Below are 27,934 nucleotides of genomic sequence, written 5' to 3'. Positions count from 1 at the left end.
GAATTAAAAGTTATAAAACCTTTCTGTATCGTGTCACACAGAGAAGCTTGTATTCTTCAGAGAAAAGAGAGTATTCGTCTTTTCTTGCTAGCATTATGTTGGCATATTACAGGTACATAGTGTGACTAAATCAAGTGTACTTCAATGTTGAAATCAGGTGGGCAATCCATAATTATTACACAAACATATGCAGTTTGAGCTGGATTATCTTAATGTTCATAAAGTTTAGTAGAAACAAGCAAAACTGCACAGAAGGATGTAAAGGAATTTCAGTGTACAAATAAAGAAATGGTAAGATCCTGTAGCAATATCATGATTTGTGTATTCACAGGTGTATGTTTGGTTTCCACTAAAAAAAAAAAAAAGTAACCTGTATTAAAAATTCTTTGAATCTGAGCCTTAATATAAGTTAGGACCTGTTTCCTTTAAATCTATGAAATTACTGTACCAAGCAGCTGTAAGACTAGAATCAGTCCTTTTTAGTTTGTCTTGTACCACGGTATGTAATTTTTAGTTACCTAGTCCAAATCATTGGCCCATTTTGATCAGTGGGAATTATCTTTTATCCCTGTTTTTGTATGTTTTCATTATTTTCTAAAAGAGATATTACCAGAATGACAGTTTCCCAGTGGAAAAAGGTACTTAACCTGTAATTCATGACTTGTTATAGGATCAAAATATATAAAATGGTTTTAAAAGCTGCTTTTAATGACTGTTGTTTGTCTGACTATAATTTAATTCTTGTTACTCTCTTGATTATGAATGGCTATGTATAGATATGTTATTAACTATTGAAATGATTGTCTTTCCAAAATATTATTTGGAAATAGTTGGGAAGTATATTTACTTGAGTCGGGCCTATCTTATTTCTCACAATTACGCTATTTTCAGTTTCTTGGCAGCACGGAGGTAGAGCAGCCCAAAGGCACAGAAGTTGTCAGAGATGCAGTTAGAAAGTTAAAGGTAAGGAACCTTTGTAATGAAATACAAATAGAATGTATTCTTAAGCTATTCACACAGATAAGACAGTTTGCAGGTGTTTCCAGATAAATTAATGAGTTCTGGAAGCAGTTACTTTTACTTGACTTTTCACTGGAGTGTAGACATTTCCCTATTGTGTCCATATTATCAGATACAGCTTTGACTTTACTGTTAGTGACAGCCAATATCTTTAAAGCTCTCCAAATGCTATGAGTTGTGGTGGGAAATGCTGATTTGGTTTGTTTGCTAAGTCACCTCACAGTGGAATTGTGCTGGTTTGTGCTAAGCTGCTAAATATACTACTCGAGCATTGGTTTATTATTTAGCTGTAAAAATTGTTCTGCCTATTATTGTACTTTCCATAACTACTACTAGGATTTTCAGTGTTCATTTAAACAAGAGCCCCTCTGAAATATATGGAAAATTAGGGAGTCTATGTGGAAAATCTTGATTCTGTGTTATTACCATAATTACAAAAAAAAAAAGGGGGGGGGGAGTCAGGGGATTAAGGGCATGAACCACACTTCATGTACTTCAACTTGTAAGATTGAGGGTTCCCTTGAATAAGCTTTCTTTACACAACTGCGTAGTAATTGTGTTCAGTTGTATTGAAACAGTTCGTCACTGTCATTTTGTTCTACTAAAAAGAGTACAGCTGCCTTTAAAGACTAGCTTAGTCAATTCTTAGTCTCTTATGCCAAAAAGTTGTACTGTATTGCAAGTTGTCAGACATTAACGCCTAGATGTTTTCAAGTGTAAGTGTATGTAGATAAGATCCTTTTTTTAACAGAAGCAGCATACTGCAAGTAGAAACAAAGTGTATGGTTTTGTATGTACCTTACACAGTTTACAGGTAATAGTGAAGTGAAACCTGTTGTATTGGATCCTTTCCATTTATACAATAACACTATGCAGAACAAAGTTAGCTCAGTGCAAAAATAATGTTAATATAATAGCCTGGCATGGGGAAGCTTCAATTTCATTTTTAAGATGTTATCTTAGACTCCTCCTAAAGTAAAGCATCTGCTGAGTGTCCCTGTCTATCAAGACAGTTCACTGGTGGATCCACGATACCCTGGGCTTTTACTGAACACTACAGGTTTTTGGTATGTTGGATTATAAGATTTGGTCCCTTAAAATACTTTGCTCTGAAACCAGGATTTTAACCATCTCATGTTCTCTGACATGCATGAAGATCCAGAACTATTTTTCCTTTCTTGGGTAAAAACATTTGGCACCCTAGCATGAAAATTTTCAAGTAGGAATTTTCAGTATATTCTTCTTCTGCCGATGGAGTATATAAATAGCTGTCTTAACTTTTTATGTGTTACCTAAATAAACCACCTTGGAGATGTGTGTCAGCATCACTGCTGACAGAGTGGCAACGTTTTCTTCAGACTTGGAAGTTCGGAGCTTAATTGACAAATATTACATGGAATCTCATATAATTTCAAGCTGATTAGAAAACTCAAAATAATTAAAGATAATTTTTGGAAACAACTGAAAAATATTGGAACAGAATTTCAGAGAGCAAATAAAAACAGATTATGTTTGAAGTAATCCTCAAGCTATTGAATACTTACAACATAAAATGTTGATTTATGTTCTGTATCGGAATTCTTTGAAGAGAAGCCTAGAGATACTGAGTTTTATTATTAACACAAATCTCTTCTTTTTAGAGAATGTTAGTTTAAAAAAAAAAGCAAAACAGCTTGAAAGCTAATGCCTTATATTAAAAGGAAAAGTTCTTAGTGTTTTTTGGAGTGAGAGAGTTGCTATATATATTTTAAAGTATGTAGCTTCTGGTGCTGTATTTTTGATTATATACAGATTGTTTTTAATCACAATTTTTTTAATCACAGTTTGTTTTTAATGAAAATTAATAACTAGAAAAAATATATAAAAAAATATGACAGCACAGGGAGCTATTTTTACAACTGGAGAGCATTGCATTAACAACCTTTTGAATACTGTCACTGTAAGCTGTTTTTTCATCACATCATCAAACTAGATGAGAAAATACATTTGTAATGAACCTCTTCACTTCTTTAAACCAAAAACTTTCCACTCATACAACAAAGAATTTTTCACTTGCCAAAAATAAAGTTTTGCAAAACTAGCATGCAACTCCTTGAACTTGCTTTCACCAGCAGGTGGGGCTGATGTTCTGCAGTAAAATAAAATAACTTCGAAGAATTTACATTTTCTTGATGCTTCATTCTACTTTTTTAATCCTGAATGCAACTACTCCTGCTATCTAAATACTTGCTAATTTTGCTGGTTCAGTTGCAATGTTGAATATACAGTTGCTTCAAGTATCTCTATTTAATTTTTCTGGAAGGTTGTCCAAAGTTTTTATCTAGTCAGGATTTTCACTTGTATTTTCAAACTTGGGGCAGTACTGCAGGACAAAGAAGAAATTTGTACACTAATACTTTCAAGTGTGTTTTTTCACTTCTAAGATAAGGGGGACTGTTCTCATAATTTGTTACAAACAATTTTTTCCTTTCAGTTTTCTAGTTAAATCTATAAAATGAAATAAATACTCAGCAAAGTGGTACCAAGATGTTGGATCAGAATAAGTCTATGTTAGTCAAATGTGTAAATGTCAAATCACACTTGATAAAATAAAGTAAAATTATATGTTATTTTAATTAAGGAGGGACATAATATTTCAATTAGTCTGCAGAAATGAATTTGGACCTTGTCAAAAAGTTGAAGGGTTGCCAGAGGTGAGAAGAGATTGCAAGATCAATCTGCCCAGGGAAGTGATTGAGTCACCATCCCTGGAGGTCTTTAAGAGGCGTTTAGATGTTGAACTTAGTGATATGGTTTAGTGGAGGACTTGTTAGTGTTAGGTCAGAGGTTGGACTGGGTGATCTTGGAGGTCTCTTCCAACCTAGACGATTCTGTGATTCTGCGATCAGCACAACAGATGGAAAGGGCAGCATAACCAGACCCCTAGTAAGAAAGTGCTGTTGAGCAGGGTTAGGGAGAAACTGGAAGTAAACACTTGTGTTTTGGGCTGTTCTTGTTTCAGTTATGGCTGTTCTCTTTTACCCACCTTCCTGCTCAGTGATTATGAATGAACAAAGGTTCTGTAAGTGGCACTAATCACTTTGAAGCCACCTGAAATATCATAATTTCATTAGATCCACATAAGATGTGCATGAGAGCTTGGACCATAATAGGACCTAGAAGAAATGGTGACTGTTTTCGTCAGGCATCTCTTTATAGTGAATGCTGTTATGAAAAAGTAGAGGAAAATCATCTTCTCAAAGTTTGGTAGAAAGCTGTCTTTCAGCTTAGATAACTGTGTTACCCCCCAACAGACACCTTTATAGATGTTCACATGAAGTGGCACGTGTGGTATCCGACACACTGGAAGTCTGTGTAAAATGAAGGAATTGAACCTTTGTAGCCTCGGCTGAAGATTAGCACCCAAATCATAGAAACTTCCACCTTTGACATTTCATGGTTCTTCTTAATCACCAAAAGAAGTGTATATATTAAATAAAGGCACATAGATTTGATATGCATAAGTTAAAATTGATTTTGGCAGAAAAGTTTTTAACTACTGTTTTTTTTAACTGAAGCTCCTGTCTGATTTTGAAATGTTTATTTTCCTCATGTTGTTTCTGCTAATCAGCCTTCTGATTGCAGTTTACTAATGCTCAATGCCATAAGCATTTCAAATATATTTTTAATAATAATATGAAAATATGTTATTTTCCCTGCTACTTTAATAAAAGATAAGACACATGGAAGTTTTTTCTTTCATTTAAAAGCAAAATGATACCATAGAAAATAGATTGATTTGTATGTCTTGCTTTCCTTTAAAGGGAATTAAATTATTTTAAACTATATTAAAGTACAATGTTAATTCTAAAGCAGTTAAATAAAAACTATCTCATTCTACTGAGCTGCTCATACTATGATTGGGCCAAATTTGGGTGTCTTGCCTGAGAACAGTATATGTATAAGCTAACTGCTTAAGAATTTGGACTGTTGTATCTTGTCCCAAGCCATGCTATGATTCATTATAATTTTGTATCGTTGTCCACTTTTATGCCAATGGGAGGCTACAGATTTTTACGCTCTTAAATAATGTTGTTACTGCATGAGCTACGAATATTACTTTGTTTGCAGTGTATGCTGAAAGGACAAAATGAGGAGTGTAAAACTCCTGTGTCCAGAGGCCCACGAGAGTCCATGTGTCCTAGATTCAGTTAGGACAGAGTTAATTTTCCTCCTAGTAGCTGGTAGGGTGCTATGTTTTGGATTAGGATGAGAAGAGCGCTGATAACACGCTGATGTTTTAGTTGTTGCAGAGCAGTGCTTACACCAAGCCAAGGACTTTTCAGCCTCTCTCTGTCCTGCTAGCGAGCAGGCTAGGGATGCAACAGGAGCTGGGAGGGGACAGACCCAGGACAGCTGACCCAAACTGGCCAAAGGGGTATTCCATACCATCTGACGTCATGCTGAACAATATATAGGGGTGGCTAGCCGGGGTGGAGGGGGGGCCGGCTGCTCGGGGATAGGCTGGGCATCGTTTAGCGGGTGGTGAGCAATTGTATTGTGCATCACTTGTTTTGTACACATTATTAGTAGTAGTGCTATTATTATTATTGTTGTTGTTGTTATTATTTTCCCGTCTTAATAAACTGTCTTTATCTCAACTCACAGGCTTCACTTTCCTGTTTCTCTCCACCATCCCAGAGAGGGAGGGGGGAGGGTGAGCAAACAGCTGTGTGGTGTTTAGCTGCCGGCCGGGTTAAACCACAACACCATGTTAGCAAGAATGAACACATAGAATTAATAGGGAGAGGAGAAAAAAGTCAAGTGGCAGTTACCTGAGTATGGGTTCAGGTCTGCTGGTCAAAACCTACACAAGTCTGGGAGGTGGCTGAACCAGGCATTCTGAAGAGGTCAGATGCAAATAAAATTACTTGTCTGTATCTGTATGGTATCATTACACAGATCAGGGAGTGGGCAGGAAAAGCATTAAGAAAATCGCTACACATTTTCTGAATTTATCGACGTGTACTTTTCAGTCACTGGATCTCAGTAAACCTTTGATTTAAAAGCTTGTTCATCTCTCTTGGATATCCGTGGTGAAGAGATTCTTTTCCTTATGTCTTCCATGATTAACTTGTTTTTGATTTGCACCATTTCTGTAGTTGATAGAGCTGCTTATAAAGTGCCTTTCTGGCCCTCTGCTAACTCTTGCAAATATTTAGTAACTTTTCTCCATTTTGTCAGCATTCCTCTGAATTTGAAAACTTCAGAATGTAGAATTTGAGTTGTGATTTCACAAGCAGCTGATACAGTGCATCCTCTCTGGTCTTCTTAAGGACTAATTTGAAATATCCAAGGATTGCATTATTCTTCCTGATCATTGCATCATGAGAACTGTCTACAGTTTGTGGAAAGCCTACCGTGACACCAAGACTTACTTAATTCTTTGTTCATAGGTTAATCTCTAAAGAAAGAAATTTTGTTCCCAAATGTATGATTGCAAAGTTGTTATTGCACCAGAGGTGGCTTGTTTGCATACTGGCAATGTATTCTTTACATTATTTGCCACTAGATCAGTACTGCTATTCTGCAAACTTGCTCTGTAATGATTTGAGATTTCACTACATATCATTAGTAACTTTTTCTCTCATTTTTTAATCTTTTTTCAGCCTGCAGATTTTATTAGTAATTATTTTATTCCTGGTCATTTTTCAATGCTGTCATGCTTAGAAATAAACCCTGCTGGAATACATTAGAAACATATCTGCCCAATGACAATTTCCTGTTTATAACTGCATCTGGAGACTAACTTCACTAATACTTTCTTTGTATTGCTTCATTTCCTGAATATAATGGCATGCAAAGCTTAACCAAATATCTTGTCTACTTTGACAAGCTGCATTTTTTTTCTTTAAAAAAGCTTTTTGATCATCATTAATTTCATTTTGCTTAAGTTCTTCAGTTCTTCAACCTTACATATACCTTTTGGGAGCAGAGACGTGGTAGGATCAGTTTGTTTACCCTTATTTAGTATTGGCAGGAATCATCTTCTGGAACTTCCTCAGTGTTATAAGACTTCTTGACTACTTGGAGCAAGCTTTGGCCAGCTGCTCTAAAACTTGTGTAAGTTACTCAGATTCACTTAATTAAAATTGTTTTCATGTTGTAGCTGTTCAGGTCCTTGATGAGATTATTAAAGTTGGAAACCCAAGCCTTTCATCAACATTCTTAATATGCACTGTGGCTTTAACTCAGTAAAATTAAATATTATTTATCCTTCTTATCAACTACTGCACAGAAATACTTGTGCGCATATACCTTACAATGAATGGGACCAGGAAGCTAGCATTCATTCAGGTTCATTCAGGTTCAAGGCTCATTCAGGTTCATTGCATGCTCCGGGATTATTATTTATGGGGTAGGTATGGTTTTGTGCATTATGATGTGCATTGGGAATTGAAATGCCCAAGCTTTCCAGGTGATGCGTGTGTTTTGTGGTCATTCAGTTTTACATGTATCAGAGTAAGCCAAGCACAGAGCCCTGTTGTACTGTTAAAAGGCAACATGTGTGTCCTTGAAGTTTTACCCCCTAAAAGTTTATGATCAAACCATAAATCAGAAATGAAAGATAAATTAAAATAAAATGCGAATAAAATATGAAAATGATCTGAAAGATGATTTAATTTTATATTCACCTTTAAAAAAAAGTCTATGCTAATAAAACATTTGTTGGCCTATCACATATTTTTAAAGCAGAGGTATAAAAATCAAACAGGTTTAACTGGTAGTATAACATTTAAGTCTTTGGAGAAGGAGTGGTTGGATTAATTTTTATTAAAGAAAAATATTTTTCCTACAGCAACTTTGAAGTTTCCTAGAAAGTCAATAAATATTGATAGCCAAAATGCCTGTAAAGCTGTTTCATTTTTTTCAATTAAAACTATATTTTTAAAATAAAAACTTCATATTCGATGACCCACCTTAAGTAAAATAAAGATTAGGGGATTGTTATTAGACTGTACTAAAAGTGTACTTTAAATGTGTGAGAAATGTGCTTGAAGACAAGTAGGAGTAAAAGGACATATAAATTGCAAGAGCTATATGCATGACACTGAAGACAGGCAGAACAAAAAGTTAGTTCAGATTTGCTGAACTTTTGAACAGCTGGTTTTCTCTAGGAAGTCATCATGTACAAACCTTCATTAAATACTTGGTCAGTGACTGTAGCAAGCCCAGCTGTTGAAATACAAAATGGCTAGTAAGATTTAAGGGTTAGTTTTGAGAGTGGTGTGGGGTTTTCACTGTGGCGGGCTTTTTTTTGTACTTCTTTTGGTTTGTTTTTAACTAACTTGGAAGCATGGTACAACTTCGAGTGTGTTCATATAGGTTCCAAGCAGAGACTCCAGCTCCTCTGGCCCTTAGTGAGTTATTGTCCTTATTTATACATTTGAAAGGAGCATTCCCAGCTGTCAAAGACTGGAGAGGAAAAGGGCTGGTAACAGAGCAAAGTGCAGAGCAATGCCATATCTTTGCTGAGAAAGTTACTCATGTAGTTCATGACACTTCTTTTGACAGCAGTAGCAAATTTTAGGCTCTTTGTTTATTTTGTACACAGTGTTCATGAAGGAAAGGCAAGTCAGATCCAGCTGTTAAAAAAGGATTTATAAAAGGACAGAAAATATATTAAATAGGATTTACGACCCAGTTGTAGGAAATGTCTAGCCATCATCTAGTGAACTGTTAGCAAATAGATCCTGAGAATATGATAGATCAAATATTTGTGTTGACAGCTGTAGTGCTTTCACACTGAACCTGTTTAAAAGAATTAATTTTCTTAAAACAAATAATACATACCCTTCATGACTTTGTATGGAAATGCATATAGGATTAGTGTAATGTGGAAAAAAATAATAATGCTCCCTGCTAAACAACCAAGCAGTTAACAAACTGTCGGAAGGTTTTCATGTTTCTACTGTTCTAGTAATCTGATGTAACACTGTAAATTAAGTGCATAAATTACAGATAATATCTTCAAGAGAATCAGATAAATAATTTAAAATTATAGTTTCCTACGCATAGGAATATTCTATAGTATGCAATCAGAAATGCTGTTGTGTGACCAAATATGACTGGGAATGGTTGGTGGTGTTTGTAAGAGCTTGTTGGAGAAGAAAGGAAAGAGCCCCAGTTTGCAGGAGTTAAGAGGAAATGAGAAGTAATTAAATAAATAAATACATTTATTAGTGATATGATTGCTGTAATGCTTTTCATTTTATAGTTTGCAAGACATATCAAGAAATCTGAAGGCCAGAAGACTCCCAAAGTTGAATTACAAATTTCAATCTATGGAGTAAAAATTTTAGATCCAAAAACAAAGGTAAGAGAGATTATTATTTGTGATGCTAAAGCAGTAACTATATATGGATTTTGCTGCTTTTAATGTTTATATTGTTATATATTAAAAACAATTACAATGAAAGCCAATCTGTTGATGAAAACGTTGTCTTAAAATGCCATTTCCTCTTACAACATGTAGGTAACATCTTCCCAAGAAGGTACATGATGCTCAGAAATACAGACTTTAGCTACTGTGGGATTTAATTTTTATAATCCTTCCACACCAGGACTTTTAAACTCTGAGGAAGATGAAAATGCATTGTTAATTATATGTTAATATGCATGTGGTGAATTCCATTCCAAGTGGTTGCCATGGTGTAGGTGCCCCCACGTAGGTGTTTTTTGTGAATGTGAGGAGATGGTTTGTTTGCAGTGACTCATTCCTCATGATGCTGCTTTGGAATTGCACCTCACTTTCTTTAACTTGTTCATTTTTTTTTCCCTTCTGGTATTTTTGAGTTTTATTATTGTGTCCCCCCTTCCCTAGAATGCGTATGTTTTCAGGTGTTATCCATTTGTCTGTAAGCTTTGGGCCATAAGGACTACTGTATGCTTTTCATCTAACAATTCCTGCCTTTTCAGCAGTTGTGGTCCATTGTGTCATCCCACTGATGGGCTTTTGGTTTGTTTGTTTGCTCTGGTATTTTGGAAGGGGTTACATACTAAGCAAAACATCCTTCTCACAGACTTCAAACAAGAAGAATGACATAAATATGATCAAGCTAAATGAGCAATTATTCCGTAGTCAGCAATTTGTAACAGATGAGTGCTCTTAAGTCTTCTATGCATATGTTGCATTTTGGATTTGAATGAACTGTTTGTTGCTACTTTTTAGTTCTGGAATAATTATGACCATTCCGAGAGTGATACTGCCTTTGGAGAAAAGCTAGTTTTTGTTCAGGGGTGTATCTACTGGCAACTTATTTTCTCTTCAAACTTGTGATACAACCACAATGCAGTAATTCATAAGCACAGGGAATAAAAATATCCACATCAACTTCATTGCAGCTTTTGCATCCTCCTTATGTTGTATGGCAGAAGGGGGTACCAAACCCCATGTTCTGGCAAAAGCCATTTCAGAATAACAGTTTTAAATGGGAAAAAAAAAAAAAAAAGGAAAAAAAAAGATAGAGACTAACAGAAAGCTGTGGGACAATTGGTCTTGGGGGAATAGGAGCATTTTAATCTCATTACAACTTTGTAAGTACAAACTCCAGTGGTTATCAGCTCTGAGCAGTCTTTTTACCTCTCCCCTTTCTTTTCTTAAAGCTATGTGTAATAGCAAATGTGAATCGAGGTTTCTTTCTTTTTGCAAATTTTACTGATGCCTTAGGAAATTACTTGAATTCTGTATTATCGTCACTGACTACAATATTTTTTTCAGTGTGTTTTTGAAACATCAGTATCATTACAAAGGAATATTGGTTATTGCTCATGTGATGACTATTAATTGTGGTTACACTGATCTATGAACCTAAAAGAGCCAAAACAAGCATGTGGTAACTCTGTTAAAGAACTATAATGGGAACAATTTGTGTGAGAGATTTGGGGACACTAGAGAAATAGGATGCACAGAAGAATAGCTGTAAAGATTGAGAAGGGAGAACCCAGTTAGGGCAGGGGGAAGAGAAGGGGAAAAGATTGGCCATATGGTACATTTTTGGATAAAATGCTGAGTGCAGAGAGGGCATGTCTTTGTTTATGAGTTAATTGCAATCTGGGAAGCCCAGTGCTGCATAGAAACTTTTTTTCCATAGATAATAGTTCACATCTAAACTGCATATTTTCCTTTAAAGCAAATACTGTTTTCCCATGTAATAAGCCAAATAAAATAAAATACCAAGAAGAGACTTGAAGAAAAACAACAATTTTTTTTATTTCAGTCTCATCAAGCTCTCTTAGCTGAAGAACATTGCAACTGCAACTTTTTAAGTAGCTCGTACATGCTTTCTAGTGGAAAATGAAATACAGTATCTACAGTATGTAAATAATAATGTGTAAAGCTATTTATATTACACCTTAAATAAGCCATTACTAAGATTTCTACTTTATTTCTCAGTGTCCTGTATCTAGATAACAATTCATTTTATTTTTGTTTTCTGCACTTAAGGTAAAAAGGTAGTAACTCATTTTAGTACAACCATTTTAGCAAAACCTGGGAGATGATGAAATCTGAAGATGGTTTGCATCTGGATAAAGAAGAAAGTATTTTACGTAATCAGTCCCTAAATATATTGCACAAGGACACAAAGAAAAAAGAAAGTTTTCTAGAATAGAAATTACTGTCCAAATAAACAGTATCCAAATAAAAACTTCCTGCTTACATTCAATAAAAATGGGAATATTTGTTAGACAAGCTGAGTTGAACTTTTGTTATACTCTTAAGTCCATTTCTTGGGCTCTCTCTTGTATACAGAGGTTTTCTGTATCCCAAGCAAGTATAGCAGCAATTCCTTGAAAATAATCTTTATTTTTATTTGCAGGAGGTTCAGCACAATTGCCAACTCCATAGGATATCATTTTGTGCTGATGATAAAACTGACAAGAGGATATTTACATTTATATGCAAAGACTCAGAATCAAATAAGCATCTGTGCTATGTATTTGACAGTGAAAAGTGTGTAAGTATGCAAGATTCTTCTTTGGAAGTATGTGGGTGCCGGTTATGGCATTTGCTTTTAAGATAAAGCAAGAATGGTTAACGAAGGCAAATTGCCTGCTTGCTAACTGGGCTCTCTTTGATATAATCTTTCTTGCTAATATAGTGCCTTGTAAATTAGATGCATTAATTTAAAGGAGAGTCTTTTTCTTTTTTGGTCTAAGATGGTTTTCTGGGACAATCCTTACTCCCCAGCTCAATATCCTATGCCAAGGATGTGAAATACTCTCAGAGAACAGAGTGCATCCCACCAAGCTTGAAATGTTTGCACAGCTGTTTTGCAGAGATTACTGCAACCCTGTGGTTGAGATACCGTCACAGGCACTTCTGCCGATGTGTCTGCCTCAGCCTCTCTTCCTCAGTTTTTTGTAATTTTTTATTACAGCAGTGCCCCCTTCTCTGTCCTTCCTCCCACCCCTTTGCCACGTCTGTCAAGCTTTTAGTGCCTTGATCTGCTACCAGAGAATTAGTTTCACCAACCACTGACATTCTCTCATGTCTGAGATAAAGCAGGGCAACTGTTCAGTAATGTGCAATAGCAGAAAATATATGTATATAAACTTCAGGATAGGAAATGAAGAAAATGGTGTCTATTTGAAACGTGTCATGTGTTTTCCTTGGCAGAAAGTAATTAACAAATAAAAATACTGGAATCAACACCAAAAACGATGCTTAGTTGCAATTTGTTTTTTTTTTTGGTGGTGGTGGTTAGGTGTGTGTGTGGTTGTTTTTTTTTTTTTTTTTTTATCTAGAGCCTCTCTTTCTGATTTGTTCTGCAGTAGCTAAGATATACAAAGAAAACACTAGGGAACTAATTTTTTATTTTTATTTTTTAGAAAAGAGTTGCATATTCACTTACATAGAATTGACATGTAATTATATATCATTCTATTACGTAGACATTGTTCAGAATTGCTGTGCACATCTGTTCATTTCTTCTCCATTTCTATCCTTTTTACACACATTCGTGTGATTTTAAATTGACCTTGCAGTTTCTGCACAGATGTTTGTCTTCAAAGCCAACCTTCCTTTTCCTCCCTCTGCCCTGATATTCCATTTACTGTACTTCTCTTCTTTCCTTTCACTTTTTGTTCACTAGCACCCTCAGATTTCAAAGGATCCCACCTCAGCCAGCCGTTATCTTTCCAAGAAGAGAGCTAGCACTGCATACTCTCTCTATCCATTACACTGCTCTTTTGCTAACTTAAACAGTTATTCTCTAAAGCGGTCCCTTGTAAGGTTTTTTTGGTCTAATCAGTCTAATTTGCTTAAAATAGTTTCTTGTATTTTTGTTATAAAGGTCGTTTTATTTTTGTTTCCTAGTTAACAGAGGCATTAATTTCCCCTTCCTCTAAACCTGAGGTCTTCACACACCTTTACTGAATGTCATGCTGATGGAGAAGAGGCTGGGATATTTTCATGTTGCTTTCATAATGTTTTCTGTACTTTGCCAAGGAGTTTTTGCCATGCTCCTTTCAGTGTTGATTTCATGACAGATGAAGCAAACCCTTTGAACGTGATACATGGTGTAAAGTATTTTGTGATCATCTGAAATGGAAGTAATCATAAAAATATTTTTAATGCACTACTTTCAATTTGTTCTATGTAAAGGCAGAAGAGATAACTTTAACAATCGGTCAAGCGTTTGACTTGGCTTACAGAAAATTTCTGGAATCCGGAGGAAAAGATGTTGAGACAAGAAAACAAATAGCAGGTTTACAGAAAAGAGTAAGTTTGAACTATAATTTCTAAACAGATAAAAGGAACATTCTGCTGTAATTATGTTATGTTTTCTATGACAACATTATTTCCATTCTCAGATTAGGAAGAATTTCAACAAATACTTAAAAAGAAAACTAAATAAAGACCTGATAAGCATGAAACAATATTTTGTTCTTCCATCTTTTTGAGGTGACTAACAGAAATGAAATGTTGAAATATATAAGATACAGATGTTCAGATTTAATTATTTTTTGTAATCAGATGACTAGATAAGCATTACTTCTAAATTACCAAAACTCAGATAAAGCTTATTGTAAATGGACAAGTTATAGATATTGTTAAAATGAATGAATATCCCAATAGCTGTTGCAATAACCACTTGCTTTGTAGATTCAAGAATTAGAAACTGAAAACACAGAACTGAAGAATAAAGTTCAGGATTTGGAAAATCAGTTAAGAATAACACAAGTACATGCATCTCCAGTAAGTACAAGAACATAACTCCTATATCTAACGTTATTCTAAATTTATAATCATCTGTGTTTTGATAATTATTAGTATCCATGCTGTTTCCAGTGATTATGATTAACACAAGTGGTCATGTCACAAATCTGTAGAAGTGCAGTACTGAAGTAACAGTAAGATTGTGACACAACAGAAGTGCAAATGGCAGTCTCAATATATGGCAGTTCTTCAAGCGTCTTGTCACACCTATTTGTTGCTGCATAAAGACTGTAAATACTCCTTTGCAGATATCTAAGCATGCTAGCTAAGGACGAAGAACTCTGTTTTGAACTGAAAGCATCGGGTTCGAGAACACTGCTTTTTTTTTTTTTCTACAAACTTTCTGTCACAAGCATATGGTTACTTACACCTTCCGCTTTCTGAATGACTTCTAAAAACTGTTGTCTGTATTTCGAGGAGTCATTAGGGCCTCAGGAACTAGCATGGCAGGTAAAAAGGATCACCTAAGGGTTCCTCAACAGTCAAAATTTCTAATGCTCGTTTCAGTTCCTATAGATGACAAAACAATTTTTAAATGACTGATTGACAGTGTCTTGTGTCTAGGCAGGACCCCTAAAAATGCAAGTTGCATTGCAGATTGAGCCTAATGACTCTCCCATTCTTAAAAGCTTATTCTCTCTATACACTGTTAGGTAACTGTAGAAATAAATTGAACTTCTTAATGTACTTATACTAAAATCTTAGAAAACGACATACTGTTTTTAAGTTGTGTACCTTGGGCCACTCTGTTCCCACCCTGAATGTGCACCATTTATCTTTAAATGGATGTTCAAAAATTTGGGCAATGTAAAAGTATGTTTATAGTGATGACAATTTTTCAGTAGTGTCTATAGGCTTCCTTAATATTGATTAGATGTTTGTTTGCATGATGAAAAGTCAAGGTCATTTCATTTTCCTAAAGTCTATTTAGTAGAGAGAGCACAATAAATTATAAATGTTTTGCGTAACTCCCACAGTTAAAACTGTTAATTATGGATGTCTTCTCACTTATGAATCATTCAATAAAAGGAGATAAACTTTTCCCATATGCTACATTTAAAATCAATTTGGTAAAAATATTATATTTTCCTTAATTATAATTAAAGCTAATTTGTTTTATTTATGAATATAAATGTATTTTTAATTCAATTAAGCAGACACTGAAGTCTTTTATCATGGGCATGGTTCTCTTTTAAATTAATGAACTAGGTAAACACATGTAGCAAAAAATTAAAGAAATGTATTAATAATGACCAAGAAAAATATCCTATAGTGTGTGTAGCACGCACTCGTGCTTCTTTTCTCTTTTAATTCTGTAGTGTCTTATCCATTATTAAAGATGGTGTTAAGATGGAACAGTGATTTGTAAACTCTAGGTAGTGTTTTATTGTTAATTACTGTTGGTACAATGAATATGTATGTTGCTTAAATATCATGCTACAACAAAATGATATATTAATTATTGATGATTACTAATATTAAAATATTAAATAATCATTAATTTAAAAATTTCTGAATTCTCTCATGACTAGAATTGCAGTAAGAGCCAACTAACAGCCTATTTAATATCTACTTTGCTTCCACAAATAAAATAGTCTTAGATAAATTATCTGGATAAATATTGGAATAATTTGCCCAGACATGCTGGGGTATCTATAACCTTGGAGATATTCAAAACCTTGCTGGGCATGTTCCTCAGCAGCTCCAGTGAAATGCATCCTGCTGGAGCAGGAGTTTGGATTAGGTGACTTTCCAACCTATGTGATTTTTTGATGAGATGCGCACTCAACAATAAAAAGTAAACATTTTTAGGAAAATGTCTTTCTCAGATTATATATAGAAACGTAGTCTTATCCACCGAACACTATCAAGTTTTGTACTTTACCAAGAGACATCATTCAAATAGGTCTGCTTTAAACTAGATTGTATCAATTAAATTAAAGCCATCAATTGTGCTAGCATAAAAGCAAGTACATACAGATACAACATGTAGGTTGAAAATTTTCAGTGTAAGGAAGAAGCAGCACAAATATCCAAAACTGAGTTTGATGAAGGGACCATAAACTGGGATGCTTGGAAGGGCAGGAGATATGATTTGGTGATAAATATTTTATCTTTTACTATGTGAGCAACAAGCGTGTGTGAAAGAAGGAGGTTATGAACAGTTCATAGCACATTTCATTGTCTGTTATATTTTGCAGTAAATCTTACTTAATTCAATCAACTATCATTTCATACATGACTTTGTAAAGCTCCCGCTCCTATTAGAAGAGAGCAGAAGCAGCTTAAGGATTTTTTTTTTCCCCTTATGGACTGTATCAGTGCAGTTTGCTGTTATTTTGTGTGCTGCGGTCTAGAGAGGTATCAGTTAATGAGGGATGGCAAGTTTAAGCTCTCATACTTGATACCTACTCTGGTAATATTACTTGTGCCATTAACTGGCAGCACTGTAATTTCTAACAAAATGTTTAGTTTCCCTAGCCAACTACGGATTGTTGTAAAGCTGCTTCTGTTTATGCTTAAATAATACCTTGGATTTTCTGATCTTATGCCTTCTAGGTTGTTTTTGGTTGTTTGCACACTGCTTGTACTGTTTTTTAACATTTACTAGATGTGCTGAAATAGCTTTCCTATCTTATATGTTGTTGACTGTGCTCTTCTTTTAGTGATTAATGCATGGTCTTGGAAGCACTTGGTAATCAGAAAGTGCTTTAGCTCTTTAGCAGTCGACATTAGCAACTTGATTAAACAAGCATATACTTGCAGAAGCCCACGATGTTGCAAGGGGATGTGGTGACAGTTCCCAGAACATGACAAATATAAACATTTGAATTGCATGTGCTACATCCTCTCCGTCAATCCCCATCCCTATGGAAGGGAGCTGTAAGCTATGCAATCTAAGCAGATGTCATTTTAGGCTGACAGTGGATGTGGCTTTCTTCTTCCACTTGAGGGAAGGCTTGGACTTTTAAGTACTTATTGCACCTGTAGTGTGGAACAATGCAGTTACAGACACCAAGTGATGCCACTATCATGCTTTCTTTGTTAAACTATTGATCTAGAATAGAATGTCTTTCCCACTTGTCACTTGAAAACCTTTTTTTTTTTTCCATTGTGTCTACCTGCAGCACCAGTGTGGCATTCTTTACTCCTGTTGGTTCCTCTTGAAATTTATTGATTTTGGTTTCTTTAATTATTCTATACACATTAGTCTTCCTGTTAATTTTTAATGAAATGAAGTAGGTGAAAAATACCTTTAGAAACTTGAAGTCCTACTCCCTGTGTATTATTTCACTGACCCTGGACACTGTTGCTAGAAAACAAACAAACAAACAAAAAGCCATTTTCTGCTTTTCCTGCCAGGAAGGCTGAAGCTCAGGTCTTCTGATTCCTAGATCATTTTCCAATAAACAGGATCAGATTTTGTCTTCTGATGGGACTTTGGTGTCAAAAAGACAATCTGAGTTTCTTTAAACTGTGGATGTATAAATTAATATGTGTATAGGATTAAATAAATGACTGCACATTTAAAAAAAAAAAAAAAAAACATACCTGGTTTCAGCATGCTTTGGTTTTGAGCAGATGACTCCAGATTGCCATTTGAAATAAACTTTTCTAACTCGTAATTTAAAATAGGTTTGGTAACTAAATATGAAGATGTACATAAAAGCTGTTTGCTGGAATTGTATTTAAGATCAAATATATTACTATCAAGACTAAAAATTCAGATAGTCTTTTACTTCCAAAGTATTTAAAGATATGTTGTCTGTAGTATCAAAGATGTTACTTTATATCTGTGATGCTTAAGAACAAATTAGTGGTACCATTCTAGAGTGCAATATGTGATTTTACTGACAGATTTACCTCTCCAAAGGAGTTGTTCATGTGATCATGTGTTGAACTCTTGAGTAATAATGTAGAACACTTCATTTGCAAAACACAATGCTAAAACTTTTTAATTTGCAGTTCTCTAGTAACAAAACACATCTAAGGAATATTACGCATGGCCACTCTTCCAAAAATTGTCAGTGGTCTAACTAAGAGAGGAAAATGCAAATAGTGAATTATAAGCTAAAGATTCACTGTGAACACAGAATTAAAAATATTTTTGAAGATTGACAACTTACATATGAGAGTGTTTTACCAGCTGAAGCATCCATGTTTAATTGTTTTAATTGTATTCTTTTTTAGGCAATGATAATGAAAAGAAATTTGTTTGTTGTTAGTTAAGTGTTTGTTGTTAGTTCGCAGTTGTTCCATTAAAAAAAAATCCACTCATGAAAATTGTAAATAATAATGATAACATTTTACAGAAAAAGGTGACCTTTCTTTCTAGAGTTCATATGAAGTCAAGTTATAGGCTCCTTTGTGAAATACAAAAGGAAACCTAATCTAAAACTGCTTTCCTGATTCTTCTTGCTTCTACTGCTGATCTTTTGCAGGCCATGTAAGGATTTATTTGAGGGCTCATTTTAAAATAATTCTGGCAGACTGAAATGGCTGCAAATTACATACATGAAAAATGCAGTCATGTGCCCTTCACATTTTTGGAACATGTAAGCAGGTGTGAAGTGCTGACAGCAAGTAGGCTTCTGCTTTTGAGGGATATATCTGCTGTCAAAATTCTCAAGTTTCTTGATTGTTAGCATCACTAACAAAATGTTTCTTTGGCTGTTCTAAATCTAGACAAATGGCCAAAGTAACCTCAACCTAAGTTAGCTGCCTTTTCTATCAGTTCGTAAAGTGTATGAGAAAAATAAAACTTCTTTCTGAACCTATAAAAGAAGCCATTAAAAGCAGTGAGAAACAAAAAACCAACCAAACAAACAAACAAAAAAACTATATCATATAACCAATACTTAAGAATAAAATCGATTGTGAAAGTCAAACATCCAACTATCATTCTTCTGCATACTTTTTCTCTCTGAGTATTGTAGCTACTTAGATTTAAGGTTCCTTAGGAAGTTCAGTAAATAATTAACTGATTAGTTTTTTTCTGCTTTGGGGTTGATGTTTTTAAGTATGCTGGTCTTGCTGAAACTTTTACAAGCCAGTCACTAAAATATAAACATATTTGTATTATGCAACAGAAACTGTCACTTTTTGTCACTTCCTGAATGAGTCAATAAAGGGCATACTGTATCGAAGTCCGGTTGCCTTAGTATGGTTAGCTGCACTTACATGTGCCATGGGAAATGTTGGCATGGGATGTTTCTCTTTTTTCTCACTCCCTTGCATGTACAGCTAAAATTTCCATTACTTTTGTATCTGTGCTGTTTGCTTTTCATCTGTTTTAGTGGTTTGGCAATACATTAATCACTGGTCTTTCTTGCGTTTGGTCTTGATTATGTGGGAACAATCTGATTTTCATTTTGTTATTTACTTATGATGAGGCTGCTTGAGTTTGTATCAAAATAAGTCTTTGGATGCTGCTACTATGTATAAATCCAACTTCCAAAGATCAGTGCATCCCTGGGAGCACTATTTGATGTGACATGTTGTTGTTTTTGTTTGTTTTATTTGTGCTATTTAAACTGCTGGTGTTGTTTAGTGAACAGCCTGGGATAGCTGTACACAAGGCCTTCGTGTGGGCTGTGGTTACATACAGTTAGCATAGTTACATACAGTTAGCACCATCAGGTTTTTTTAGTAGACTGGACAGTAAACCACTGTAGGCCACTGAGGAACCTCTAATAAGATAAGAAATTGTTCGTCTGTTTTGGGCATGTCTGACATCTCAAACGTACCTTGAAGGCTTTCTCCTTGACCAATATGGTTAAGAAAAGAAAGTAAGTTGAGACAATGTCCTAACACCAACTTTAGACAGGAAAAAAAAAAAAAAAAGATTATTCAGGATAAGAAATTTAAAGAGAGAAAAATCAAAGTCTTCTGAAAAAGACTAAAAAATAGAAAAATAGACTATAGATATAGAAATAGAAAAATGGACTACAACTATGAAAAGACTAAAGACTATGTAATATGTAGGTGCCTGGTCAATACTTCTTACTGTGGTAGTGTTGCCAAAATCTCATTTATTTATTTTTTAGCAAGTCCAGAGCATTAAAGATATTGATTGATCAGACCTTTTTTAATGTTAAGTAGTGAATTAGAGGAGCATGGGCCACCTGCACCTGTTACCCCCATTTAATGTGTGTGTGAAATGTTTAAAAAAAAAAAAAAAAGAGAGAAAAAACCTGTATGCTTATTTCAGTTATTTCAGAAAACAGTTTTGGAATGTGTTTAGGCATATCATTTGATTTATATTTCCGTTGAGAGCGCCAAATGGGAAAATGCTCATGTTTTTTCTTTGCCTATTTTCTACTCCTTCAATTTTATAATATTGTGTATTCAGTTCATCGATATTGTTTTGCTGATTTGCATCCTATATGCATTTTACTGTTTTCTGTATGTTTTTTTTTCTTTTTTTTCATATGATATACTTGCTTTTTCAATGGAAACTATTCATTGTCTGCTGTTCTGCATTCCAGGGAAATATTTTGCTTCTTTAATTTGACTGTTTATATTTAGTATCTTCCAGTATTTATTTTTATGAGTTCTATTTTTTCCATGTATATGTATAGCAGCAAGTATTACATGGCAGTGGAAGAAAAATGCTTTGCAAGTCATCTGCTTGTAGCCTAGTAACACTCTTGAAAAAAATAAGCAAAATGATATAAATCTTTTTGCTTTTATTTTTATTCACTACCATTCCAAATCCTCAGTTCCACAATTCCCAATACAGAAGTATTCTTTATAATTGCAATAAAACCATTTTTTTTCTTATAAACTGCAACTTTTGAAATAGAGAGTTTTGTAGTATTTGTTAGTGTTTTCCTAAGTATGGCATTGTTATTAAATTTGGATATCCAGGCCCTAAACCTGACTTTTGTGTATGGAAAATGAAGCAAGGAACTAAGACTCAGTTCAAAATGATTTTAAATTTTCCATTTTATACATAATAATTAGAAAAAAAAAAAAGAAAGAAAAGTTTAAATTCATTAATTCCTGATCTGCTGGAGTTATGCAAACTTCTAATGAAATAATCACATCGTATCAGATATGTAATGCTATATGAAGAGAGTGAAAGTAGACTTAGACATTTTTGCTGCACATATCTACCACTGCTTCATCCTGGGCAAGCCAGAGTTGTTTTTAGGCAAGGTACCTGTAGCACAGGCCCAGTTCCTGCCTTCTAGGTGTGTAAACTCCTGCTCTAGCCAAGAAGTGTCTGCACATATGCTCAGTTCCTTCTGTTCGGTTTCAAAGATGAATCTGTCCTTCTCTAAAACCTTGCCTTAATGATGCGAAGATGTTTTTGAGGTAGAAATTACAACTTGGCCCCAACAGAAGGGTTGGTTGGATGTTTCTTAAATCACATATTTTAAGACATTTTCATTCTGCTTTTCTTTCCAGGATCAATCCTAAAGGCTCTGTGTTTCTGATTTCACCTAGAAAAGATCGATTTCATTTGAAATCTGTTATGCATAGCAGATATTTCTCATTCAGGCAAAATTTAAGGGACTTTTTTTTTTAGTCAAAATGGGCAACACCTTCTGGTTGGCTTTCAATACACAATGAATATTGCTGGAATGTGCACTTAAATACTCCATGTTCATGTGAGACAGACAGCTTCAGGATCTTGTCTGTCTAATTCAGACCAGAACCTTGAAATTATCACACTCATCTTAGGTGGATGCTCTTGCCATCTGGTATTGTGGTGTGACAGTTACTCATTTGCCTCTGTTAGAAACTGTTCTGTGGGACTTCAGAGATCCAGAGAATCTTGAAACCGTCAACATTTTTCTTTCCGCAGCAGCAAAGTGTTATTCTGTCCTGGATCCTGTGCTGCTGTTGTAGGGGAATGAGGATCCCTTTGTTTTGCAACAAAGGATCTCAGGTTTTGATTTACCTACTGAAAATCTTGTTCTCCAGGTTCAATGAATTATTCATATGCACAGAAAAGATGGCAGTTGTTATTGTCCATAAATGTTTACATACATAAATTCTACAGATAAGGAAATGAAACAAAGTCTAGTATTGATATAAGCCTTAAAATTTGTGTGCCGTTAGCTTCTATTGAAAGAACATTTTAGTGAAGTAATTATTATTTTTTCTATAAATATTTATGGGATTTAAGTGGTAGGTGTTTCCTTGTATGGAGAACGAAAAGTCTGGCCTGTGTGTTAACCACCAGAGTAACTCTATTACTCGACATCAGATATGTGCTTAACTGCTAATTTACACGTGCATGTGTGAGATATTGCTATTACGTTCGTGGATTTTGACATTTGTCAGTTAATCTGACATGTCTACTTTTGAAAAGATCCCTGTCTTCATTTTGTTTTGATGTGATTATCAAGGCGTGGATTTTCTTTGTTCCAGTTAACACTGGGCTACCTCTTGTTGCGGTACATTTTTAGATTTTGTTTTAAAGTATTATTGAGTTTTGTAACATCACTATAGCACTGAACAGCAAGTTGCAGACAAACCCTTTTGAAGTATGAAATGTCTTTTTCATCTTTCCCTGACATTACCACGTTCAGTTCCTCAGAATGTTTTCTCTTTCTGTGATTCCTTTTCAGCTGCTGCACATAAAGTGTGATAATGATGAACATATGTTTCAAAGACCCTCTACTTTTTTCTGGTGTAACAATGAGGATTCACCTCCTTGTTTAGATATCTCTTCCATTACGCTTACTCCTAGGAGTTCTCCTGACTCTAGACTACCAGCTGGATTGTTAATACCACCACCTTCAAAAAGTGGTCTTCCAAAGACAACCAGTGAATACAGCTGCCCGAGACCTCGTGTAATCCTGCTGTGCAAAAGCTTTTTCATTTTTTTTTTTTTGGCTTTCCTGTGTTCTGTTGTGTATTAACTTGTGTTAAAAATTTCACATTTTGTACAGTGGTTAAAGGACAGAGCAGATGTATCTTGGATTCTCTAGCAGTACTCTTAAAATATGGAATTTGCAAAGGCTTGCTCTTGTTTCTATGTAGCTTTTTCTCTCCCACCCCCAAAACAAAATTCTTATTTTTCCAACATTTTAAATTAGTCCATTAATGAATCTGCTATCTATCAATCTTCTGTTGAAATTGTTATACTAAGAATAGCTATTCAAATCAAGCAATTCTGAAGGTCCAGTCTGAAGGGCTTTTTTCCTTCATGAATTAATAGAAAAGTAATCAGCAGTTGTCTACCTTTTAGTATACTTTATAAAAACTCTGTGCAAAATGAAGGTTTAAAATTATTTTTAACTATAAGCAATGCTTTTTCATAGCAATATGCTAATAAACTCAATTTCTCTTCCATTTGCAAGTACCATTTAGCTGTATTTGGCAATCCATGGCTTTTTGCATGTGTTCACTAAATAAAAATGCTTCTTGTGCTTATAGGTATTTAAAACACGCATTTCTTAAAATAACTGACTTATAGTTTTACTTAAACAAGTAGTATCAAAATGTCCATCAACTTTAACAAAATGGCATATAGACAGAAAATGTCAATATAGAGTTTTTTTGCTGTTGTGCCAAAAAGGCTCATCTATGACTAAACATAAATACTGCTTATTTATCCATCTTCTATGCAGCAATAAACACTTAGCAAATAAGAAGAATCCATGTTAGTGTTTACTGTTTCAGAGTCTTTCCAGGATTATCAATGTTAATTGTAGATTAATATATGGCAAGTACTTATGTATTGAACCAATCCCACCTTCCAGGTGCAGACAAAACCTACCTACAGTCAGACGTGGTTTTGTTTGTATGATGAATGGGATACGAGACTCTTTGTATGTTTACTTTGGGTCAAGCACATACATTGCCCTGCTTTGAGTAAGATCAGATGTCTTCCTATGATCTCCTTCAACACAAATTATACTGAATCTCTGACCATGCATGAAAGCACCAGGAGGTTAATGTAAGGTCCACAAATGCAGTAATACGGGACAATTGTGTCTAAGAATATTCACTGAAATCTTTTCACAATAAATATTTGAAATTGCTGTGCTGTTTCTCATATTGAGGTCAGTAGGGGATCTGTGTATGTAAAAATCTTTAAAACTAGTCGTTTTAAGAAGCTCAGCTCAGGTCTGACAGGGTATACCATGACAGAGGGAGTTCTTTTGTTTGTTTTTCTTTAAATAGGGGTAAAAATAAAATAAAAATAAAGCAGCCTATGACAATGTGGCTTGCTTTTATGCTTGGCATTTCAGTATACCCAGTTAGAAATATTCCTGTTTTTTGGAAATATTGAACTTTTTTAGATCTCTCCTTGTCCAAATTAAAAGTATGGATTCAAAACTCCTAGGAAATATGTAATGTAGGACCCGAGAGTCTAGTTTTCTTTTAGCACTGTACTGAGGAAGACCATGCATCAATATCCTTTCCTTCTCAGCAGCCACTGCAGCTTCCAGATGTAGTTCACGGCTACCTATGGGCTTTGCTTAGAAATCTGTGTAATGTGTCGTGAGTGGGCTGCTGCAGTTGCTGCAGCAGAGACACTAAAGAAAGAAACATTGCAAATAAGACTTAGGGCCATAAAATTCTCATGGACCAGCATTGCAAAAGACAACCCGTTTGGCAGGTTGTGGTATTCATGTGTTCTGAATAGAAGAATCCATCTGACTTAATTTAATCTGTGCTTAAAAATTTTCATGTGAATATTTTAGTCAAATTGGGCCTTAATTAAAAGTAGCAGATTTCCCTGGTGCACAGCAGTGTGTCATTCTTATATGCAGAATGTAGGTTTTTGAGACGTCTAATTAATACCATTGACATTAGTTTTCCATATGCATTTTGCCTTCAGCTTGTCAACGTGAGTTTTAAACTATTTTGTCACCTGTTTTAGCATTCAGTATGCTTTGATTTAACTGTGCCTAATTTGTGTCCTGAATTAACGGACAGATGGCAGGAGGAATGAGTCATTAAAAAATAAATATGACTATAGAGTGGTAGTTAATTGTCATGTTTGGGGTTTCTTTGCTTATCCAGTATTTTTTAGAAGCCTGCCAACCTTCTGTGCTTTATGAATTTAGTTCCTTCCATTCTACATGAAGGATGAGAGTTTTATTTTGGAAATCAATATTCACTGTATCTCGTGCCCCGGTTGTTACTTATCAAAAAATACATGTGAAGCTTTGATCACAGTGGGGTTTTTTTGATCACAAACAGAAGAAATAGTAAAGAAGTAACACTGGGATTTTGTCTTCTAATTTTAGCTACTTGTTCTGTGCATTCAGAAATGTAGCGTATTGCTGTTGCCGTATTTCCTAAAGTGGGTCTTGTGAAAATAACTGTATTCATACTTCTGGAATATAGAACTGCTTATCACCAGCTTTTTCAGGTTTAACCATGATATATTCCTGGTTGTACAGGATTTACTGAAAATGGAAAAATAACGATGCTGCTTATGTATTGGGGAGTTTTAGCATGTTTGAGACTCTGAACTGCAAATGCCATTCGCTTGGTGTCAGGAGCTGTTTTGTGCATGCTGATGTTTATTTTTAACTTTTTTGAAACTGTAGCTCTTATCTGCATGCTGAAAAATTCAGTGTTGTGATTTTTTTCATGTGAAATATTGCCCTAATATTTATTGTCCTTATTGTAGGCAGGCAGTGTGACACCTAAATCACCCTCCACTGACATCTTTGATATGGTTCCCTTTTCTCCCATATCCCCTCAGTCATCAACACCTACTCGCAATGGTACACAGCCTCCTCCAGTACCCAGTAGATCTGCAGAGATCAGTAAGTTTTATGACAAATGACCTACTTTTTTCTTACATTTTATGTATCTTTTAAAAATAAAGCTTCTGAAGAGGTTTGCATACATTTTGCTTGAAAAGCCGGGTATGTTTTTTGTAAATCACATTTGATAATGACATTTAATTTTTATACCATCTTCCCAGTCATTGATGTTGCTGCCAAGTTACATTATAAACAAATGTATTTACGTGCTGAAACTGTATGGGGACTGTAATTTGCCTTTTCTTTTATAGTATGTTTCTCATAGTTAATTCAGAAAATATTTTGACTTCCCTTTAGTTCTTTCCTTGTCAAGCCACATTTGTAGCACCTAAAATCTATGTTTCTTGGGAAGATAGCAGGTGGAATAAGTATGGTGAATGATGGCAGAAGAGAAAGAGTTTAAGAAATCCCTCAAACTGTAGATTCTTGGAATAATATTTTTAATACTACATTTCATATATCATCTACAGGTTTGTTTTTCAGTTATAGTTGATGAACCTCTCAACATTAGAGATTTTCAGGAATTGCCCACTAAAAGATGATTAATAATAGCAAATGTATTTTCCAAATGTTTGAAGGCTGTTAGATTAAGATTCTCAGCTTCACTGGAAGTCATTTAGGAGTCCACAGATTGTTTCTGAAAGCTTTGGAAACCACTTGGGGGGAGGTGAGGGAGAGGAAAGCAAACACACAAACAATGTTGGAGTTTGTAGCAATGTCAGTATGAAGGTAGTACTTTCTCTCTGTCATGCCTATTTTAGTATGGCTAAGGAACATTAGTGTTACTGTCTGCCACCGTACACCTATTTGAAGGGTTTCTACCCATCTTGGGGGAATGTTGCTAGTACATAGAATTTTCGGGTATGAGTGCAAACTGTGCACAATTATAAAGATGCATTGTAAAACTTCAGTCAGCAAGCATCTTCCCCAACACCTTATGTACACACCTTTCTTTTCAGTTGCTTACTAAGATTTCACCCTCTGAAGAGATGTTGAGGGTGTGGATTTAATAATAAATAAATAAATCGAATCTATTTCATCATATTTTATGATTTGAAACAAATTTGAGTTTTTTTAAAAGGTCTATTAACAGAATTAAAAAGTATTAAAATAGTTTATGTTCATAGTTTAGTAGAATATTAAACCAAATAGTTTACTAGAAACTAAACTGTTATAGTAAGATTTTTTTGTCTTTGTAAAGAACAGAAAAAAAGACACCCCCCCAATATTAACTGTTTTTGTTTTTTTTTTCACAAAAATACAAACTTCAGATATTGTCATAAAATTTATCTCAATATGCATATCCAGATTCAAAAATAGTAGCTTGAATTGAATTATAAGACAAGATTATTTTAGCTGTTATCCTGCCCTGGTTCCACTGCAAGAAATTGTGGGTTTACATGGAAGTCAGCACCCAAAACTGAGTGGTTTTGAGTATTCCACCTGTGTGATTTTTTTTCTTGATTCACTGGACTTTCTAATAGAGAAAATATGATAAATAATGATGTGCACTGTTTAAAAGTGCTTTGTTTATTTTACACTTGATTCATTTGCATTTAAATTAAGCTTACAGAGTTCAGGGACGTGGCAGGCAGTGCCGCATCTTGTCAGCTGCCTGTTAATACTGCATGTGCTCCTCTGTGTGCCATGCTTCCCAGGGAGATTACAGAATGATATACTGTTCTGTGTATACTGTTGATCCTTGCTCTTTCAGTCTATGTCCTGGTATAATATATGTTGCAAACTGTTGCATTCATCAACTATTAAAATCTTTTGGCATATGTCAAAAATGCACTTTGAAACAGAAGAAGATTTTGTATTCAAACAAGGACTTAGTGTCTTAGATGAGAAAGTTCAGATCCCTTAAGAACTTCATTCAAGCTGTGTTATGTTGCAGTATTAATAATGT

General features: G+C 34.7%; 1 protein-coding gene across 11 annotated transcripts in view; it reads left to right on the top strand.

The window, feature by feature from the left end:
• Window positions 1–27,934, top strand: part of GULP1 (GULP PTB domain containing engulfment adaptor 1) — a 150,545-nt gene that overhangs the window by 108,626 nt on the left and 13,985 nt on the right. For 7 of the 11 annotated variants that reach the window (XM_040560871.1, XM_040560870.1, XM_040560873.1 and 4 more), the window contains 7 exons: window positions 892–963; window positions 9,278–9,376; window positions 11,880–12,017; window positions 13,667–13,783; window positions 14,168–14,260; window positions 22,864–23,088; window positions 25,887–26,025. In XM_040560871.1, coding sequence (XP_040416805.1) covers window positions 892–963; window positions 9,278–9,376; window positions 11,880–12,017; window positions 13,667–13,783; window positions 14,168–14,260; window positions 22,864–23,088; window positions 25,887–26,025 — 883 coding nt within the window. The remainder of the gene's footprint in view (window positions 1–891; window positions 964–9,277; window positions 9,377–11,879; window positions 12,018–13,666; window positions 13,784–14,167; window positions 14,261–22,863; window positions 23,089–25,886; window positions 26,026–27,934) is intronic. The other 4 variants (XM_040560878.1, XM_040560880.1, XM_040560881.1 and 1 more) reach the window with 2 other exon arrangements.

The sequence above is a fragment of the Cygnus olor genome, chromosome 6 (assembly GCF_009769625.2).
Source record: "Cygnus olor isolate bCygOlo1 chromosome 6, bCygOlo1.pri.v2, whole genome shotgun sequence".
In the NCBI taxonomy this organism is placed as follows: Eukaryota; Metazoa; Chordata; class Aves; order Anseriformes; family Anatidae; genus Cygnus; species Cygnus olor.
This window is presented reverse-complemented; position numbering and strand designations above follow the sequence as displayed.